The sequence below is a fragment of the Cannabis sativa genome, chromosome 9, assembly GCF_029168945.1.
Source record: "Cannabis sativa cultivar Pink pepper isolate KNU-18-1 chromosome 9, ASM2916894v1, whole genome shotgun sequence".
Classification (NCBI taxonomy): Eukaryota; Viridiplantae; Streptophyta; class Magnoliopsida; order Rosales; family Cannabaceae; genus Cannabis; species Cannabis sativa.
In genome coordinates, this window is record NC_083609.1 from 757,355 (window position 1) to 778,265 (window position 20,911).

The 20,911-nt window shown below is 34.3% G+C and overlaps 3 protein-coding genes across 4 annotated transcripts; 1 reads left to right on the forward strand and 2 right to left on the reverse strand.

Moving 5' to 3' along the window:
* The first annotated feature begins 4,649 nt into the window (after positions 1-4,649).
* Positions 4,650-6,384, forward strand: LOC115722429 (1-aminocyclopropane-1-carboxylate oxidase homolog 1). The gene is made up of 3 exons (XM_030651634.2): positions 4,650-5,172; positions 5,400-5,724; positions 5,925-6,384. Exons 1-3 carry the CDS (start codon positions 4,685-4,687, stop codon positions 6,186-6,188), a joined length of 1,077 nt encoding a protein of 358 aa, XP_030507494.2. The 5' UTR covers positions 4,650-4,684; the 3' UTR covers positions 6,189-6,384.
* A 959-nt stretch (positions 6,385-7,343) lies between these two features.
* Positions 7,344-14,926, reverse strand: LOC115722425 (1-aminocyclopropane-1-carboxylate oxidase homolog 1). Its single transcript, XM_061103819.1, has 4 exons — positions 14,311-14,926; positions 12,861-13,182; positions 12,434-12,536; positions 7,344-7,672 (listed from the first exon to the last, which is right to left on the reverse strand). The coding sequence occupies exons 1-4, from the start codon at positions 14,859-14,861 to the stop codon at positions 7,530-7,532; spliced, it is 1,119 nt and encodes a 372-aa protein (XP_060959802.1). The 5' UTR covers positions 14,862-14,926; the 3' UTR covers positions 7,344-7,529.
* Positions 14,927-15,846: 920 nt separating this feature from the next.
* LOC115722407 (uncharacterized) lies at positions 15,847-20,002 on the reverse strand. 2 transcript variants are annotated; one of them, XM_030651610.2, is made up of 10 exons: positions 19,523-20,002; positions 18,293-18,452; positions 17,912-17,973; positions 17,632-17,791; positions 17,408-17,528; positions 16,885-16,966; positions 16,692-16,795; positions 16,521-16,599; positions 16,381-16,431; positions 15,847-16,236 (listed from the first exon to the last, which is right to left on the reverse strand). In XM_030651610.2, the coding sequence occupies exons 1-10, from the start codon at positions 19,985-19,987 to the stop codon at positions 16,153-16,155; spliced, it is 1,368 nt and encodes a 455-aa protein (XP_030507470.2). In that variant the 5' UTR covers positions 19,988-20,002; the 3' UTR covers positions 15,847-16,152. The 2 variants fall into 2 exon arrangements, with proteins under 2 accessions (XP_030507470.2, XP_030507469.2); XM_030651609.2 differs by having other exon boundaries at positions 17,912-17,976.
* Between the last annotated feature and the right edge of the window lie 909 nt (positions 20,003-20,911).

Genomic DNA, 20,911 nt, shown 5'->3' on the forward strand with positions numbered 1-20,911 from the left:
TATTGTGTATTATTATAATATTATATTATCATTTTTCTATATATTATTGTCTTTAGTATGCTTGTATAATCCTTTTCCACTTTAGTTTTGGAGTTAAATTGTCATGAAAATTAAATGGTACTCTTTGGTTTTGATATTAGTATTTTTAAAAAACTTTTGATCTACAAATTAAACCAAATAGTATTTAAGAAATGCATTATATAAATATTATATAGAGCAGTGTTAAGTGGTGCTTAGTACTTTTTAAATGTGTTGTGATTGGTTAGTGATACTATTTAAAAGTTAATATATTTAAACTATATAGAACTTGATACTTTGTTAGACCAATAGCGATATTGACACGTAGGAGAGTGTTAGACACTACTAGTCCCTTTTAGCATTTCTCACTTATATACATGCATTAGAAGTTGTATAAATTTATATAGATAAGTTTTAATAGTTATAATAAATATATAATTGTGATGGTTACATTTATTTTTAATTGTTGGACTATTATTAAACAAGTGCAAGTGATTAACATAGAAATTAATAAATTAAGTGTAATATGATATTGTCCTAATTTTATTTTATTTCCACAAAGTGTATTTTAGTCAGGAAGATTGATTTCTGACAATTTTATGTTCTCCATTGAGATTATGCATTATTTGAAGCAAAAGCGGACAGGCAAAAATAAATTTATGGCTTTAAAGCTAGATATGAGTAAGGCTTATGATCGTCTAGAGTAACCTTTTTTACTAGCAATTTTACAAAGGATAGGCTTTAGTGGTACATGGATTAAGCTAATAATGACTTGTGTGTTGTCAGTCTCTTACAAGTTTGTACATGGCAAAAGAGTGATGGGTCTTTTGATCCCTTCTTGGGGCATTTGCTAAGGTGATTATTTATCGCCTTATTTGTTTATTATTTGTGCAAAGGAGTTTTCTTTCCTTTTACATAGGTATGAGATGAATTATTTGGGGTTGTAAGGTGGCTAGGGGAGCTCTAGTGGTTTCTCACATGTTATTTGCAAACGACAGTTATGTGTATTGTAAAGCTACTTAATCTTCTTTGGGTATTTGAAAGTGCCTCTAGTCAAAAAATTAACTTTGCAAAGTCCTTTGCTTTTTTCAGTTCTAATACAGCAGTTAGTGCAAACCAGGATTTGTGGTTTATTGGGGATTCAGGAAGTTGATTTGGATATTACTTATTTGGGTCTTCCCAATACTATGGGTCGTAAGAATACTACTATTTTGTGTTTTCTTAGTGATCGTTTGAAGAAGCGGATCCAAGGGTGGGAGGGAAAGCTACTTTCTTGGGTTGGTAAAGAAGTTCTTCTAAAGACGGTTACCCAATCTCTTCCAAATTATGCTATGAGTATTTTTCTCTTCCACTTGTACTTGCAAAGAATTGGAACGTCTCATGGCAAGGTTTTGGTGGCAATCTGATTCTTCTCAAAGTAAAGGCATTCATTGGATGAGTTGGTCTCGCTTGAGTCGTCATAAACATGATAGAGGTTTGGGCTCTCGTAATCTACATGATTTTAATTTGGCTCTTTTAGGCAAACAAGGCTGGCATTTATTGACTCAAGGTGACTCTCTAGCCGGTAAGGTTTTTAAGGCTAGATATTATCCACATGGCTCTTTTCTTTCAGCTACAATTGGTGATAATCCAAGTTTCATTTGGAGGAGCATTTTTAAGTCCCGACAACTTATTCGAGTTGGTGTTCGTAGATCCATAGGTGGGGGTAATGAAACTTTCATTTTGGGTGATTAGAAAGCACATACGGGGGTAATGACCACCCGTATGTGCTTTCTAATCACCCAGGTTTGACAAACAAGGTTGTATCAAGCTTATTTCAATTGAATGAGAGAGTTTGGGATATTGATATACTTCATGATTTGTTTAATGCCTGTGATCGTGAGCTGATTCTAGACATTCAATTGAGTTCTACTCCTGTACATGATGGGTGGTATTAGAAGAAGGAAACTTCAGGTATCTATTCAATTAGGAGTGCCTACCATTTTCTTTAGGATTTAAAAGGTTCGTGGTCTTTAAACAATAATGCAAGCTTTTGGCGCAAACTGTGGAATTTGAAAATTCCCCCAGAAGTTCGGAACTTTCTTTGGCATGCCATTTCTAATTGCCTTCCTACTCGGGCTCAACTGAGAACTAAACATGTGGAGCTAGTTAATTTTGTCCAATGTGTAATGCTTATGATGAATCTATTTTTCATATTATTGTTGGATGCACTTTCGCTAGGTCTTGCTGGTTTAGAACTTCAATTTCTCTGGGTAATGTTGTTTCAAATTTTGGAGACTGGTGGGCCAATTTGATGTCTCATTCGAGTACTGGGGTGGTTGAAGAAGTTGTTATGGTAGCTTGGTGTAACGCCCCCGCTTCAAGCCTCCATTGGGCCCTTACACCCACGGACTCATGGCTCTTATACACAAGTACGCCACTCTGATATAGGTAATACTAATCAATCCATTTAAGCTCTCTTCAACTATGTAGTCTCATACCTACAAAGTCTCAGAATCATCCCACTTGACCTTCCCCAGACGATGTGGGATTCAACAGCTTACTCGGTATTTCCCCTTACGGATCACGGGACTACTGACTGTCACAATCAAAGCGGGGGCGTTACAAATGGTATCAGAGCCTTGACCCAACCGAAAGTGTGGTCGACGAGAACGTCGGACCCCGTAAGGGGGTGATTGTGACAGTCAGTAGTCCCGTGATCCGTAAGGGGAAATACCGGGTAAGTTGTTGAATCCCACATCGCCTGGGGAAGGTCAAGTGGGATGATTCTGAGACTGTGTAGGTATGGGACTACATAGTTGAAGAGAGCTTAAATGGATTGAATGGTATTACCTATATCAACAAGGTGCATCTTGTTTTTCGGTAGCCCATCTCGAAAGAACTCCACAGTTAAGCGAGCTTGCCTTGGGAGTAATTTCAGGATGGGTGACCTCCTGGGAAGTTTTCCCAGGAAGCGTGCGAGTGAGGACAAAGCATGCTGGAAATACTCGCGTTGGTTTGTAGGGTCAGTCATCAATCCAGGAAGCAGCCAGAGTGGCGTACTCGTGTATAAGAGCCATGAGTCCGTGGGTGTAAGGGCCCAATGGAGGCTTGAAGCGGGGCGTTACACTTGGGGAATTCGGAGTGCCCGAAATGAGAAGGTTTAGAATAACAAAACTTCTAATGCAGCAACAGGTTCTCTGCTAAAATTTCACTTGAACAATGGAAATTTTCTCAATCGAAAAGGCACGATGCCTTGTTTGTTGCGACTGCAACAATTGGAGATGAGCGTTGGAAAAAACTAGGTGAAAATCAATGAGGATGGGGCTCTCTTTGCTGCAGATTGTCGTTTTGGTGTGGGTTTAGTGGCTCATGACAGCAATGGGAAGGTTTTGGAGGTGTTTTCTTGTGGCAAGGCTGGTCGAGTTGATCCCGTAATTGTTGAAATCTTTGGAGTCAAGGAAGCCTTTAGTTGGGTTTATAGAAATAAGTGGCCAAATATTGTTATGGAAACATATAGTCTTGTGTGTGTCCAAGCACTTTATAGTGATGTTTCTATGCTTTCTAAATTTGGCCTTTTGGTTGAAGATTGTAGAGCTTTATTGCTCAGTTGTCAAAATATTGTTGTTTCTTTTGTTCAGTGATTTGTAAATAAAGTTGTCCATATTATTGCTAGAAGGTCTTGTTTCTCGCCAAGTCGAGTTATCCGGGAGTTAGATTTCACTCCTAAGTTTATTGTAATAGAGGATTGTATTTGTTAATAAAAATTTACCTTTTATTCAAAAAAAAAAAATAGATATTTATGAATATTAATTACTAAAATATTTTTATTAAAAATAATTTAATTTAAGTAGTTTAAAAATAAATTTTTTATAACTTGTTATAATAAATCATAACAAAATATAACATCATAATTATAATTATTAATGACTATTATATAGTCACTCACAACTCATCATGTTGTGAATTGTTGTTTTAAGTTAATTAAAAAAATTAAAGAGTTGAAATGAAAATTATGTCATTAGCAATAAATGTGACTCGCAATTCAATAATAGATCCATTCAAAATTTGGGTCCACAAAGCAAATAAAATTATTATATCATATTATATATATAGAAACTAATGGTAGTACACCTGTTAGTAGGACTTATTAAAGAGTGTTGGTCCTACCATTAAACACAATTAATAAAAAAAAAATAGCATTAATTAATATTAGGTATAGTATTGTCTAATATCTTCTAGAGATCATACTGCATGTGATATTTTCTAAAAACTTATATATTAAATTATATAGAATTTAATATTTGATTGTAACAATAATAATATTCAATATTTGTTATGTATCAATATCGCTATTGGTATAAGTATTGGATCCCATATAATTTAATATAATTGTCGCTAGTCAATCGCAACGCGACATATCGAAAAAATGCTAAACACCACTGATGACTAATAACAATGCTGACATATCGAAAAAGTGCTAAACACCACTAATGACTAATAACAATGTTCTTACAAAAAATATTAATCACCAATAATATTTTTGGCACCAATTGAATATAATCTGACAAACTTTACACACAATGAATGTACTACAATTTTTATTACAAATCTTGTCACGTTTACCAAAATTGGATCAAATCCAATCTATAACAAAAGACAATTCATTACAAGAAAGAAAAATAAAATGGGTGAAGAATATGATCGAGGGAAAGAGATTAAAGCATTTGATGAGACTAAAGCTGGAGTGAAAGGCCTTGTTGATGTTGGCATTACTCAAATTCCTCGTTTCTTTCACAAATCGATATTTGATGATATTCCTTATTTAAGAGATCTCCAATTTAGTATTCCAATTATAGATCTTAAAGGCCTCAATGATCCAATCAAGATCGTTAATAGAGTGAGAGAAGCCTCTGAAAATGGAGGGTTCTTTCAAATTATCAACCATAGCATTTCGAAAAGTGTTATGGAAGAAATGAAAGAAGGTGTTCGTCGGTTTTTCGAGCAAGAAACTAAGGTGAAGAAAGCGTTTTACACAAGAGATTCCAGTAAAGCGGTGTTGTATAACACCAATGGTAATTTGTATACCTCTCCATCTGCTGATTGGAGAGATACTTTTACTTATCGAATGGCTCCCAATCCTCCAAACTTGGAAGAATTGCCCCATGTGTGTAGGTATGTAGTCTTGTATGAATTTTGTAACAATAAACTATAGATTTTGTTCTATTTTCTTGGTAGGACAATTTCGATTTTCTAGCTACTTGAGATTTGAGAATAAAATTATTATGTGTGAAAACCAATATGATCATCATACAAGCACACTAATTTTTTTCTATATGGTGTTTTAAGGAGGATTTTTCTTTTCTTTTTGGCAATTGAATCATGTGTATTTTTTTTATTAGAGACATACTTGTGGAGTATTCGAAACAAGTAATGAAAGTAGGAATTTTTCTATTCGAGTTGATCTCTGAGGCTCTAGGGTTGAATCCAAATCACTTGTACAACATGGATTGCACAGAGGGTCAAATACTCTTTTGTCACTATTATCCACCATGTCCGCAACCAGAACTAACTATGGGAGCAACCAAACACTCCGATATGAATTTCCTCACAATCCTACTTCAAGATGACATTGGTGGTCTCCAAGTTCTCAACGACGACAATAAATGGATTGATGTTTCTCCTCAACCGGGAGCTCTAGTTGTAAACATTGGAGATCTTCTTCAGGTATAAACTACTATTATCGTTATAATATAGTTATGTCTGGAATATTATTTTCTGTGTTGACAAATTAGGTCTAGTTATGTCTGGAGTAGTAGTGTGGTGTTATGTCTGGAGTTTATTCGTTTAAGTGTTAGCTTTTGGTTTTAAATTTTTTTTCTTAATGCGATCAAATTAATAATTTTATTTTTTGTTACGTTTTGCAGCTTATAACAAATGATAGATTCAAAAGTGTTGAACACCGAGTTCTAGCGAGTCATGAGGGTCCTAGAATTTCTATTGCATGCTTCTTTGCCAAATATGTAAATCCAACCTCCAAATTATATGGACCCATCAAGGAATTGTTATCAGAGAATGATCCTCCAAAGTATAGAGAAACCACAGTGCAAGAGTATATTTCTTATTTTAGTGAAAAATGCAATGAAGGAACTAAGCCCTTGGATCGTTTCAAGCTCACCAAAAAAGAATGAAGTAGAGTTAGGGTTGAGACTTTGCTTTTATTATAAATAATGAATGAACTAAATAGAAATAGGATTATATATATGTGATGAAAAGTATTAATTGGATTGTAAACATCAATGTAGAAACGCTAATAATTCTATTGTTGATTATCTATATTATTGTATCTGTTATAAGCTTGTTTAATCATTTGCCACTTTAGTTTTTGGAATTACTCATCATTTAAGGGAATAAATTAGTTGAAATCGATGTTGATCAATATAAAACTGTAATAGCTTCTTGGGTACGTCATGGTGTATTGTATTGTGTTAGATTGTATTGTATTGTATTAATATTATATAAGACAATACTATGTTTGGTATTGACTTTAATAGCTTGTATAAAATCATATTATCTTTACTATAAGCTTGACTCCAACTCTGATTCTCTTTCGGGTTCGGGAGTGAGTCTAGGTTTGGGTCGGAGTTCGAAGTCCAGGGCCTAGGGCTGGGTCTGGGTCAAGGTCTGAGTCCGGGTCCACGAATCAGGTCGAGATTAGGGTCTAAGGTTCGAGATCTAGGGTCTGGGGCCAAGTTTACAGGGTCTGGGTCAAGGCTCGAGTCTGGGGTTGGGGCTGGGTCTAGAGCTGGAGCAGCCAAGTTTGGGTCGGGCCCTGGATCCGGGTCTAGGTCGGGCTCCGGGTCCAAGTCCGGGTTTGAGGTCCAAGGCTGGGGTCGGGTCCAGAGCTGAGGCCGGGGTTAGGTCTAAGCCAAGGCCTAGGTACGAGTCTAATTCTGGATTTGGGGCCTGGGGTTTGGGACCGGCGTCGGAGTCCCCAACCCGAAGCCCTATGTAAATATTACAATAAATCAATACAGATCATTCATTATGTAATAAATAATATAATTCACATTATATTAAAATTTATGATCGTAATAATTAATACAATACAATATTTTATCTAAATGTAATATTATTTAACATGATAAGCCCTAAATAAGCCCTAAATTATATAAAATACAAAAAAATATATAATTTGATTGGTGAAATAGATCTTCTTGCAAAAAAAAAATGAATAAAAATATTTTGTTGCAAAAGAAAAAGATATGGAGAAAAATTGTAGAATTTTTAGATTTCACCAAATCGTCTAAAAGATCTTCCTTTATATTTATCTTCAAATATTTGAATGAATCTAAATCCTAACATTTCACTTTTATTGAGCATAACATAATAATAACAAACAAACCATATGTTAAGTTTTAAAATATTTTTTCCTAATGAACACAAAGAAAAGTCCATTATTTATTCTCCAAAACTACATAATGGCCAAAATGTTTATAAGTAGCTTCATCAAAATCGCGACATATGCAAGTTTAAATCCTAAACCGTTGAAGCGGGCTATCGATGCCATGTGTGGCGAGGTACGAAACATACTCTTGCACTGTGGTTTGTCTGTAGATCGGAGGATTATTTTCGGATAAGAGTTCCTTAATGGGACCATAGAGTCTTGAAGAGGGCTGATGTTGAGTCTTCTACTCGAATGCCACACAACCAGTAACCAGTTTACAATGCTAATGAATCAAATCAGATCTGTATCTTTATTAATGTGTATCAATGAATACAATGAATAGTGTTAAGTGTGTTAGTTTCAAGTAATTAAACAGGGACTTTATATACAATAGTCCTATAGACTTGACACTTGAAACTAACAGCACCTAACTAACAGAATTAACTAACTCTTAACTAACTAACTAACTGTCTTTAACTATACTAACGGTCACAACTAACTACAATTTCCACCTTGATCGATAGTATAGTAGGAATTAACAAAAAACAGAGACAGTTAATCAGTAACAATACAATCAAAATCAACAAATACATTTGATAGCATAGGACAGTGACTATCCTAAAATTCCAAGTATTTTTAAGCAATGCTTGAATTTTGCTGCAGTAACAGCCTTAGTCAGCATGTCTGAGGGGTTTTCTGCTGTAGCAATCTTGTCCAATCTGATCTTTCCATCTGCAATTACCTCTCTAATGAAGTGTAACCTCACATCAATGTGCTTGGTACGTTCATGAAACATCTGATTTCTGCTTAAGTGCAATGCACTTTGACTGTCACTGTGCACATGTATCTGTCTTTGAGTTAAACCAAAGTCTGTGGCCATTCCTTTTAGCCACAAAGCTTCTTTAACAGCTTCAGTACAGGCTATGTACTCAGCCTCTGTTGTTGAGAGAGCTACAATGGTTTGCAAGTTAGCTTTCCAACTAATTGTGCAACCATTTAGGCAAAACACATAGCCTGTTTGAGACCTTCTGGTGTCTGAATCACCAGCATAATCCGAGTCCACATACCCTGTGATTTCTGGTATTTCAGACCCTGAATTGTATCTCAGTCCCAAAGTGGATGTTCCCTTCAAATACCTCATCATCCACTTCACTGCCTTCCAATGCTCAATCCCTGGATTGTGCATAAATCTACTAACCATGCTCATAGCATAACATAGGTCTGGCCTGGTGCAAATCATAACATACATGATGCTTCCAACCAAGTTTGTGTATGGCACCTTCTCCATATACTTGATTTCATCATCTGTTGAGGGTGCTTGCATATTAGATAGCTTGAAATGCTGAGCTATTGGTGTGCTAACAGGTTTGGCATCTTGAAAACCAAACCTGGTTAGTAACTTTGAGATGTATCCTGTTTGAGATAGAGTTAATTCTCTTTTACTTCTATCTCTGCAAATTTCGATTCCCAGAATTTTCTTGGCTGGCCCAAGATTTTTCATCTCAAATTCAGTGCACAGCATCTCTTTTACCTTGTTGATATCCTCCATGTATTTGCCTGCAATTAACATGTCATCAACATAGAGTAATAGGTAAACATTTGATTTTACCTTAGAACTCTTGATGTAAACACAGCTATCATATGCACACCTTTTGAAACCCGATTTGACTATATACTCATCAAACCTCTTGTACCATTGTCTTGGTGATTGCTTAAGTCCATATAGAGATTTCTTAAGCAAACACACATGATCTTCTTTTCCCTCAACCTCAAAGCCCTCTGGTTGTCTCATGAATATCTCCTCTTCCAATTCTCCATGCAAAAAGGCTGTTTTAACATCCATTTGCTCAAGTTCAAGATCCTGAATTGCTACCATTGCTAGAATCATTCTTATTGAAGTGTGCTTCACTACTGGTGAAAAAATCTCATGAAAATCCACCCCTTCCTTCTGTGTGAAGCCTCTTGCAACCAACCTAGCCTTGTACCTTGCTTCTTCAACTCCTGGAATCTCTTCCTTGTACTTGTACACCCATTTGCAACTTATTATTTTTCTGTCAGAGGGTCTGATTATTAGTATCCAGGTCTTGTTTTTGATCAAAGACCTAATCTCATCTTTCATTGCACCATTCCATTTGACTCTTTCTTTTGACTCCATTGCCTCCTTGTAAGATCTGGGCTCATTTTCACAGAATTCATAAACTACAAAGGCATAGTGTATGATATCTGCATATCCAAATCTCTTTGGAGCCCTAGTAGTTCTTCTTGTTCTATCCCTGGTCAGTTGGTATTGAAGAATGCTTGGATCATCATCTTCTTCTAATTCCAATTCTCCTTGACCAGTTATCTCTCCACCTTCATCTTCTGCATCCAATTCAGTTTCAGTGACTATTTCTGGTGTGAATCCTTGATTCTCTGGTGCCATGTTCTTTTCAGGTTCCACCTCGAATTGAACACTGTCACTTTTCTCAGAGTTGGTGTTTGATTTTGCCTCTAGTGTATCTTTGTACACTTTGTCTTCTTCAAAAACCACATCTCTGCTTATGAAAAACTTTTGGTGATTGCCACTCTCTATGCTCCATAGTTTATAACCCTTTACACCTTCTGGATATCCAAGGAAAACACACTTCCTTGCCCTTGGTTCCAGCTTGTCTTGCTTGATGTGAGCATATGCAATACACCCAAAGGTTCTTAGTTTTCCATAGTCTGCAGAATGACCAGTTCTTGCCTCAACTGGTGTCTTAAATCCTATTGCAGATGAAGGACATCTATTTATCAAATAGCAAGCTGTAACAGCTGCTTCAGCCCAGAAATTTCTTGGTAACCCTGAGTGTATCAACATGCATCTGACCCTCTCCATTATGGTCCTATTCATTCTCTCTGCAAGGCCATTTTGTTGAGGGTTCCTAGGGACAGTGAGATGCTTGGCAATTCCTTGTTGTTTGCAATATTCCTTGAAGAAATCTGAACAGAATTCCAAGCCATTATCTGTTCTCAACTTCTTTAGCTTCCTACCAGTTTGATTTTCAAGCAATACTCTCCATTCCTTAAACTTTGAAATCACTTCATGCTTGTGTTTCAAAATGTGAATCCATACATACCTAGAGTAATCATCAATTAGGGTAAGAAAATACCTTGCTCCTCCTCTGGAAGTGACTCTAGAAGGCCCCCACAAGTCTGAATGGACATAGTCCAATGTGTTTTTGGAGCAGTGTAACCCTACCCCAAATTTCTGCTTTGTTGACTTGCCTAGAACACATTGTTCACAGAATTGCAGATCCCTCTCCACTTTCTTTCCTAGTAACCCTTTCTTGATTAAAATCTCTAGTCCTTTCAAACTGACATGGCCTAACCTTCTGTGCCATAACACAGATGAGTTTACCATTCCTTTGGAAGCAATAGATACAAAATTCTTGGCTGTACTTCCTTGCAAAACATACACACCATTGATTATTGTACCTTTCATAATGACTCTTTCTCCTTGTGTAACTTTGAGAACTCCACCTTCAACCTTTAATGAGAATCCACTATTGTCTAACATAGCTACTGAAATCAAATTTCTTTTGATTTCAGGAACATGTCTTACCTGGTGTAATTCTCTGATTGATCCACCTGCAAGTTGAATCTTCACAGTCCCAATTCCTTTTATTGTGCATGACCTGTTGTCTCCCAATTTGACTGTGCCACCTGCAATTTCCTTGTATTCAGAAAAATGAGCTCTGTCAGGACACACATGGAAAGAGCACCCTGAATCTATGACCCAATCGAGATCAGAGTACCCTGTGGATGCCACCATAACTCCTGCACTTTCATAACCATCATCACTATTGTATTCTCCTGACACCAGATCAGCATTTCCATATTTCTTGGAACCACCAGTTGGTTTCTTGTTTAGTTCAGGACAGTCTCTCTTGAGATGAGATGTTTTGTGACAAATAAAACATCTCTTCTTGAATTTTGAATTTGGCTTTCCTTTGGTGAAGTGATTTTGTTGTTGATTCCCATTGTATCTTCCCTCAATTCTTCCTCGAGCAATTAACAGGCCTTCTCCAGCATTGTCTTCCTTCTCAGACTTCCTTTTCAATTCCTTAGACATCAAAGCACTATGTACTTCTTCCAATGTCAATGAATCCCTTCCAAACATCATTGTGTCAACAAAATGTTCATACCTGTCTGATGGCAAAGAGTTCAAGACAATAATGGCCTGGTCCTCGCTTTCGATCTTGATGTCACAATTCTCAAGATCAAGAATTATCTTGTTGAAATCATCCATGTGATCTTCAACATTCTTCCCTGGTTGCATCTTGAATGAGTAAAGTTTTTGTTTCAGAAATAAACGATTTGCCAGAGACTTTGTCATGTACAAAGACTCCAATTTCTTCCATAAACCAGCAGCTGTGGTTTCCTTCGAAACCTCCCTCAGGACCTTGTCTCCAAGACTCAAGATAAGTGCACTATGAGCCTTCTCCATAAGTTCACTTCTCTCTGCATCTGTCTTGTCTCTGATCTTGTCATCACCAAGAATCGCATCCTGAATCCCTTGCTGAACCAGGAGAGCCCTCATCTTTACTCTCCACAGACTGAAATCGTTTTTCCCATCAAACTTCTCAATGTCGAACTTGGCATTCCCCATTTCCTTCCCTGGATGTTCTTCACGTTTGTTCCCACGCAAGCTTGATCCAATTCAAGCAACAAGAACCCGTCCAGCTCTGATACCACACTGTTGAGTCTTCTACTCGAATGCCACACAACCAGTAACCAGTTTACAATGCTAATGAATCAAATCAGATCTGTATCTTTATTAATGTGTATCAATGAATACAATGAATAGTGTTAAGTGTGTTAGTTTCAAGTAATTAAACAGGGACTTTATATACAATAGTCCTATAGACTTGACACTTGAAACTAACAGCACCTAACTAACAGAATTAACTAACTCTTAACTAACTAACTAACTGTCTTTAACTATACTAACGGTCACAACTAACTACAGCTGAAAACTGGTGCTGAAAAAACATGCCACCGATATTCTTGGCCCTTTACGGTTAGCCAACACTCTATGGTTTACACTTTTGAACTTGTCATTTGTTATAAGCTGCAATTGCATAATCCAAACGAAATCATGTCAACAATACAAAGATCATGTTTAGCTAAATTAAAATACTATTTTGAACTCTGTATTTTACGAGAATTATTAAAAATTAACTTTACATTTTTTAAATATCGACACATAATATTACCCTAAGTCTAACCAATGTATTTTCAAAATTACTAAAATTAGTATAACTGAAATATAACTAACTTACTGACAATTTCTAGTACGAAGAAGTGCACAAAACACTTATTCTATACATTTAGCTGCAAGACGAATAGTGTCTAACAAATTCGAAGTTTTCAATCGAAATAAAAACATACTCACTTGTAAAAGATCTCCAATATTAACAACTAAAGCCCCATCCAGTGGTGGAACATCGAACCAAGTATTCTCATGCAAGACTTGGAGGCCGCCGATATGGTCTTGGAGAAGAACAGTGAGGAAGTCATTATCGGAATGTTTGGCTATTCCCATGGTTAGTTCTGGCTCGGGACATGGCGGATAGTAATGGCTTATAAACACTAATCCCTCATCACATTCCATCTTCTTAAGGTAGTTTGAATCTAAACCAAGAGCCTCAGACAGCAATTCAAACAAACAAGAGCCTAGTTTCATTACTTCCTTTGTGTACATTATCATCTCATTCCTAAAAAAATTGCAATATTGTAATCAATTAATCGTAATAATGAATCATTATTTCTCATCCATTCATTATAGCCATCACTAGATAAATATTAATTAATATACAGTACAAAATATAAAGTAACTGTTTAGTAACAATTTTATATAGTTACAACAAAAATATTAATTGTAACTATAAAGTAACATTTAGATTCACCTTGTAACAAAATTCGTTTTAGTTATAGTAATAGTATTTGCTATGACTAAAAATTAATAGATTATAATTATTGTGATTAATATTTTTAAAAAATTTACGTACCATAATTTAGAAGAAGAAAAAAATAACATTTTACTGCAAAAATAATTAATTAATTATTACAAATATACAATACCTAACTTTTTGTAAGAGATATTTACAAATATGTAAAAATTGTTTGCAAACTTGTAATCCATATTTTTTGTAAACAAATTCTGTATGCTTGTAAATAAAATTTGTATCATTGTAATATACCTTATTTTTAATATTAGGTATTTTTAAAAATTCTCCAATATTTTAACCATGAACTTTTTAGTGATAGCATCAATTCCATTAAAGAATAAATTACGTTTATCCCACACTCTAATCAATAATTAGATTGATCAAACGGTTATTATTCATTTAAGTACACAAAACGAAATCCAAATCAAGAAAGATTTAATCCTAGTGAAATCATATAAAATCCTAAGCCTAGTACAAGTTTACATTACATGATGTTCATTTGATTTATATATGGAGTAAATACTATATTATGTATTTTGTAAAATTTACTAATTTAATTCTCTATTTTGATAAATAACAAATTAGCTAGACTTTATATTTTTTAACAATAGTACTAAATAGTATCCTTAACTAATTTTTCGTCATAATAAAACTTAATAATAACCTGATTTAGATATATGACAAACTGATTATATTTACTGTATCTGTTTGTGATTGGAATTGTATTCAAGTTAATTAGACTAAAAAAAATCATCGAAAATTGAGTTTAATGTTCTATTTATCTATTTTAAAAAATATAGGATCAATTTTATCATTTAACAAAATAAATAATCTAATTATCAGTAATTTTTACAGTCTAAAATAATATTAACTCATACATATACACACACATACCTGCATGCCTCAGGCAAATCTTGTGGATTTGGAGGGTTAGGAGCCATATAACTAAAAAAAGAGTCTCTCCAATGAGCAGCTGAAGAATGAAACAAATCAATGTTACTATTATACACAAACTTCTTAGTAACATCTCTAGTGTAAAACTCTTTCTTCTTCTCATCATCTTGCTCATAAAACCGCCGAGCCCCGTTCTTCATCGCCTCGAGAACACTCTCCGAAATTCCATGGTTGACAATTTGGAAAAAACCCCAAGTCTCAGATGCCTCTTTAACTCTATTAACAATCTCCTTCCTTTGAGTAGTAACTCCTCCAAGGTCTATAATTGGAATATTATTATTATTATTATTATTATTATTATTACTCAAATGGGATTCTTCACAAATTGAGTTTTTGTTACTCAAATCATTTGTTGGGTCATAAAAGATAAGAGGGAGTTTTGATATTCCTGAATCTATTAGCCCTTTCACCCCAGATTTTGTGTCATCAAAACATTGTAGCTCACTTAATCTATCATAGTTTGGATGTTCATCTATGCTTGTGATCACCATTTTTTTTTATGAGATAGAGTTTGTTTTGTTATTTAGATCTTATTATTGAAATTTTGGCAAGAAAACAAAAGAGGGGTCAATTTTGTGAGGCTGAAGATAAGATATATAAATATATCAAGAGGGGTATTAATTATTGATTGTATCTTTGTGTTTTCCATATCCATATAGTTTAATTCTTAATTTGTTTTATATGACAATTTATGTGATGTAATTATTTGAGATATTTTGTAAAAAATTAAATAATATTTTGAAAAATAAAGTTCAAATAATTGATTGCATGTGTGTCTTTTTAATTTATACGAGTGAAATAAAATGTTTAAATTCTTTTTTTTATATTATAAATTATTCTAAATTTTTTAAAACAGTTGTATATTATTTTATAAAAAATAATAAATAAATTAAAGAGTTTTTTTATTTTTACTTTTCAAAACAGTTTTTTTTTTTTTTACATTTTTACGAAATTTTACACAGAAATTTCTATAACAACTAACAGAGCAATCTAAATCGCAATCAAAATCTGTATAGCAACCCACATAAAAACTAATAGTGAAATTACCGGAACAACCCAAACTTTAAATTTTTTAAAAAAAAAAATAAAAAATAGTATATGAGATAATTCTCCTAAATTAAAACTATCTAGATTTTAATATATTATGTTAAAATAATGGAGTTTTAAATTGTTGCAAGTGAGAGTCACTATTTGTTTGACATTTTCATTGTTTTCTATTATATAATTAATCACAAATAATTTAGTGAAAGCAATCATATTATATCAAATATAATGAAATAAAATTTGCTATTAATTTAAAATATATATATAATTTGCATAATACATACTATTGATGAAATAGTATTTAAAAGTCCTGAATTATAACTTGATTTCATTCTTTTGTATGCAATAAATTTTTTGTCCACCCAATAAATTTGAAATTAATTAACATTTAACTCTTAATGACTTTAAATTAAAATGTGATGTGACAAAAAATTGGAGATAAAAATAAAATGAGCTTCCTTCATTATAATTGTTCTTATACAAATCAACCTCAAGTAGAGCTCTCATTAGGACAAAATGGTTAATGTTACAAATAAATTTCTGTACAAACAGAGAATCACAACAACAATAATAGGAGGGAAAGAGAATTACATATATAACTATATCTCGAATCGAAAAGAAATCATCTTCTGCCTCCAAATTACACTTCTCCTCTCCGAAATTTCGAGTATTGAGTATCGCGGGACAAGGAGAAATGGTGTAATTTGGAGATAGAAGATTTTTTATTCGTGTTTTTAATCATGGTATTCGTTCCAAAACTCGCTGCAACGCCTTTTTGATACCTTCTTGATCGAGTGATGTTGTCAGTTGTATTTCTTGAACCTAAAACCCCGAAAATATTACACAAAATATGCTTGTTAAAAAAGAGACCGAGGTCACTTGTCTTAGACTGATCCTCTCCCAAATTTTATTCGGGAGAGTATTGTTTGACTCTTAACATTTCAACTTGCAATATTGTTAACTCACCTGTCTTCCGGCACGAGCAAGAAGAGTAGACTTTTCGTCGGTAGCAGGTGCCTGCAATAGTAGCGAAAAACAAATGAGGTTTCGGGAAAAAGAGAAAAAAAGGCTTTTTTTTCTTTAGGGAAAAAAGAGGTACTACACACATTGGAAAGCCAAAGCTGTAGGTCTTGTGAAACCACCCGTTTCTCGAATCCTTGGCGAGTAATTCTCACGTCATATACGCTGAATAAGTTTGTCAAAATCGCGTTAGACTTTTCTTAATGAAAGTACCAAAAAGCATAAGATCAATGCATATAGATTTTTCTTAACCATACCCGTCTTCCTTTAGTAGCTCTTCGAAAATTGTTTCGAGTCCTTGAAGTGGTTCGATATTACTAATACTGCTCGTATTTAAAGAATCAGAACCATCTGCTCCATCCTGTGTCATGTTACAACCATTAAATATCAATATAGGAAGACCGAAAGGCGAACACTCATCCTATACACCGAGATTATCAGATAACAAACCTGCGGTATTACTTTATCCAATGTTTCAAGAAGTGGATCTTCTTCTAACTGTTTGATTGACAGTGTCATCCTCGGCTTTTGTCTACACAGAAGAACTCGATTAATTCTAGTTTCTAGCTACATAGCGAAATTCGTAAGATAACATATCAAAGAATGAAACTCGAGATGATGACGTTATTACCAAGGATCAAAACATAGAGCTACATTTTCAGAAAGGAAGAAAAAATGGGTGGGAATTGAAGGCGAACGTAGCAAGATAATGCAACTTTTACGGGAAACTAGGGCAAGTCGAAAGACTTTCTTACTCGAGAAAAATCCATTGGTTAAATGTACTTACGAGCTAAGATTAAAGTATGTTTCGAGACAAGATATGTGTAAGTTGTGTATTAGGAAAGTTATTGGGTCTAACTCAACCTAACAAAACCGTCTTGTTAAGGGAGAATTGCCCTAATCGAGTATATATCACCAGTCAATTCGAAACTTTAATATTGTGCATTTAAATCACAGAACAGCAAAAGCTTACCTATCAATACTAAGGACTTTGACCCTTACATCATCGCCCTCGGAAAGAATATCCCTTACATCTTGTACTAAATCCCACGAAACCTCGGAAACATGCACTAGTCCAGTGAGATGATAAAGACCTGTTGTTTCCAGCATTGTTAAACAGAAATGTCTAAATCAGCCCCGAGCACAGAATATGTTGATCGATTATGAATTTCGTGAATAAGGAAAAAAGAATATTACCATCGGGAAATCGCAAGTGAACAAATGCACCATAATCCTCCACAGAACCAACCTTTCCTTCATAAATGTCTCCTATGTCAACTTGATCAGAAAACTTAGACCAAACAGCTTCCTTTTCGGAAAATATCAATTTTCTGTTCTCTTCATCAGCTTGAATCACCTGAAAATATCAAAACCGAAAAGATTCACATCTCGGTTTTTTGCAAAATTTCACTATACATCTCTTCTACTATTAATATTTTATGATTTGAGTCAAATTCTAGGGAAATAAATTCAATACCTTCACCGCTATAAGTGAACCGATTAAACTTCTAGCCACATCTTGGGGAGTTCGGCGTGGTTCTTCTACAAGTGATAGAATAAAAGAGGTTGAAACAAATTTTACATTACCAAACAAAAGTTTACAAATCACATATTCGGAGACAAATAAGGGAAAGGAAAACCCGAAAAACAGATGACATAAATGTACCATTTGGGATATCCTTTTGCTTTTATATTTTAGACATTAGAGTAAAAGAAGTAACAAGCTTAACACACCGAGCTTTTCTTTATCGAATTCATTGTGGAAATCTTATGAAGGAATGAAAGTATAAGTTGAAAGAAGACAATATGTAACTAACACACTAAAAGAGAAGAGAATGAGCAAAAGTAAAAGTAGTACCTTTAAAAAAATGTGAAGGGCTCAATTGAGGATATGGGAGAAACCCGACTAAACTACGAAATTTTATCAGCAATCCTCCATTGTTAAAACCTTCGATCCTGCCTTCATAGATTCGCCGATCATCATTGTAACTCTTTGCTGCTTTCCAATCAGCAGACCTCTACTTCTTAAGAGAAATCGAGTATTAGCTCAACTAAACTAAGTTTACTAACTATGGAAGAGAATTGACATCAATGCATGAACCAAAACTTGAAGCTTTTTTCACCCAAAGTTTCAAAATTTTCCATTTTTTTTTCTTTTGGGTGGGAATGACAATGGAAGCTAAAGAACAAATAGGGCTATAGCTAACAAACAAGTTCTACTAAATATAATATAACAATGTAGTTATTTTAAATTATTATAAAGACATAAATTAAAGAACAATATGAAAATTCCTAGTATAGAGAAGACTGAAACTCTTTCACAATCATTATACACTAGCTCAAACTAATTAAAGATAAAAAAATTTATCTCACCAAGTCCACAAACTCTCACAAAACTGAAACTTTATAATTCTTATGTATATATATATATATATATGTCTTCCACCTCCAAAAACAGCTGAAACTAACTAAAGAAACAACTTTTATTTTCATTAAAGTCCACAAACTCTTACAAGACTGAAACTTTATAATTCTTCTAATTATTTTCTTTTTTACTCTTCCACCTCCAAAAACAGCTCAAACTAATTAAAGAAACACAATTTTTCTTTCCAATAATTCCACAAACTCTTACAACACTGAAACTTTATAACTCTTCTACTCATTTTCTCACTCTTAAATCTCCAAAAACAGCTAAATTCCATTGCCCACTTACATTAATATTGAAACTCTTTCACAAGCATTATACACCAGCTCAAACTACTCAAAGAACCAATTTTTTTCTGTCAATAAGTCTACAAACCCTTACAAGACTAAACCTTCATAATTCTTCTATTCATATTCTAACTCTTCAATCTCCAAAAACATCAAATTTCCATTGCCCATTTATACTTTCCTATGCATTTTCATCCAAAAAACAAAAAACCCAAGAAATGCATATAAATTCCTCACTATTCTTTGAGCTCAAACTAATCAAGAACCAATTTTTATTTGTCAATAAGTCTACAAATTCTTTCAAGACTGAAACTTTATCATTCTTCTATTTTATTCTCTTTATGCATTTTTCATCTAAACCCAAAACAAAACTCACCCGAGCTTGTCTAAGTGCCTCTGAGGAGGCTGCAGAGGTTTCTTCAAGTGCTCTGGCAGCTGCTGCTGCAGCTGCAGCTTCTCTATCAGGGCGGCGTTCAAAGACCTCACTGCTGCTGCTGGTGGAGGAGGAGGAGAAGCAAATGGGCAGCCTTATCTTCCTCCTCAGTGGGTTTAAGAGAGAAGAAAATGATGAAGAAGAGAGTGAGAGGGTGGCATCAGTGGTAGTGGGATTGCATTTGCAGAGGTGGGAGAGAAAGGAAATGTGAGTGGGAGTGGAAGTGAATAAGATGGGCATTTTGGTTGTGATGAGAGGAAGAAGAAGAAGAAGAGAAGGTGGGAAAGCATTTGGAGTTGGATGAAGAAGAAGAAGAAGAAGAAGGAAATTGGATAATGAATAATGGTAATGGATAATGGTGTGTTTTCTGGTCAGTCCTCTTTCCAAGTTTTTGTCTTGGCGTGTCATATCTTAGCCCACAAATATATATAAATTTCTCTATTTAAATATTCTTTTTTTCTTAACTTAATTGTTATTTGGCAATTTAATGCGTCCAACACCATGTAGCTAAGAGGTCACATGTCATATATTCGAAAATACATATAAATAGCTGCTAAAATTAAATTATGTGAAACATTACTACTTAATTTTACCAAGCAATATAACAACTCAAGTTATACTAGATATTACTAAGTCCTTTTAGTATTTCATGAAAAGAACATTCTTATTAGACACTAGTGACACCTAACATCATTATAAAGTAGTAGGGACTAGTATTAATGTTAAGAGAACTAAAAGGCACTACAGATACCTAGTACCTTCTTCGGTGTCATACCGTTATTAGTGTAATTAAGTATCGGATCTTATATAACTTAAGAAAATAAGTTTAAAACTAATTTTTCAAAAATATCGCTAATCAATTGTGGGGCACTATAAAAATGTTGGGTACCACTGGTGCATAATAACAATGATCTAACATTAAATAGTTATATATTAATTGAGGGTTTTCACTCTCTTGGACATAGGAGTGTAAATGGGTCAGGTCAGATATGATCCGATTATGATCCAACCTGATCCGGATCATGTAAGGATCTGTCCTGCCCTGCTAGATCATATGCTGGGATTGGATTAGATCTGACTTGACTTATTCGGATCAGATCTGATCCGATCCGACCCGGTTTTTTTTTAGAATTTTAATTTTATATCTCAACTTATAATTTTATATCCATTCTAATTTTGTATTAGTATTATTTAAAACAGTACTATGTTTGGTATTAACTAGTATTAATAGAATGTGCAAATATAATATATTTTCAATAAACTCGACCCCAACACCAACTACTGGTCCGAGTCCAAGTCTGGTCTCGGGAGCGGGTTCGGTCCGGATCTGGG

Excerpts from the sequence above, each read along its gene's own strand:
- LOC115722407 (XM_030651609.2), bottom strand. The coding sequence starts at position 19,987 with ATGACACGCCAAGACAAAAACTTGGAAAGAGGACTGACCAGAAAACAC. Across the intron at positions 17,529-17,631 it reads TCACTTGCGATTTCCCGATG|GTCTTTATCATCTCACTGGA; the intron begins GTAATATTCTTT and ends TGGAAACAACAG. Across the intron at positions 16,432-16,520 it reads TACAGCTTTGGCTTTCCAAT|GCACCTGCTACCGACGAAAA; the intron begins GTGTGTAGTACC and ends CTACTATTGCAG.
- LOC115722425 (XM_061103819.1), bottom strand. The coding sequence starts at position 14,861 with ATGGTGATCACAAGCATAGATGAACATCCAAACTATGATAGATTAAGT. Across the intron at positions 12,537-12,860 it reads ATATTGGAGATCTTTTACAA|CTTATAACAAATGACAAGTT; the intron begins GTGAGTATGTTT and ends ATGCAATTGCAG. Across the intron at positions 7,673-12,433 it reads TTTCAGCACCAGTTTTCAGC|CCTCTTCAAGACTCTATGGT; the intron begins TGTAGTTAGTTG and ends CTCAACATCAGC.
- LOC115722429 (XM_030651634.2), top strand. The coding sequence starts at position 4,685 with ATGGGTGAAGAATATGATCGAGGGAAAGAGATTAAAGCATTTGATGAG. Across the intron at positions 5,173-5,399 it reads GAATTGCCCCATGTGTGTAG|AGACATACTTGTGGAGTATT; the intron begins GTATGTAGTCTT and ends TTTTTTTATTAG. Across the intron at positions 5,725-5,924 it reads ACATTGGAGATCTTCTTCAG|CTTATAACAAATGATAGATT; the intron begins GTATAAACTACT and ends TACGTTTTGCAG.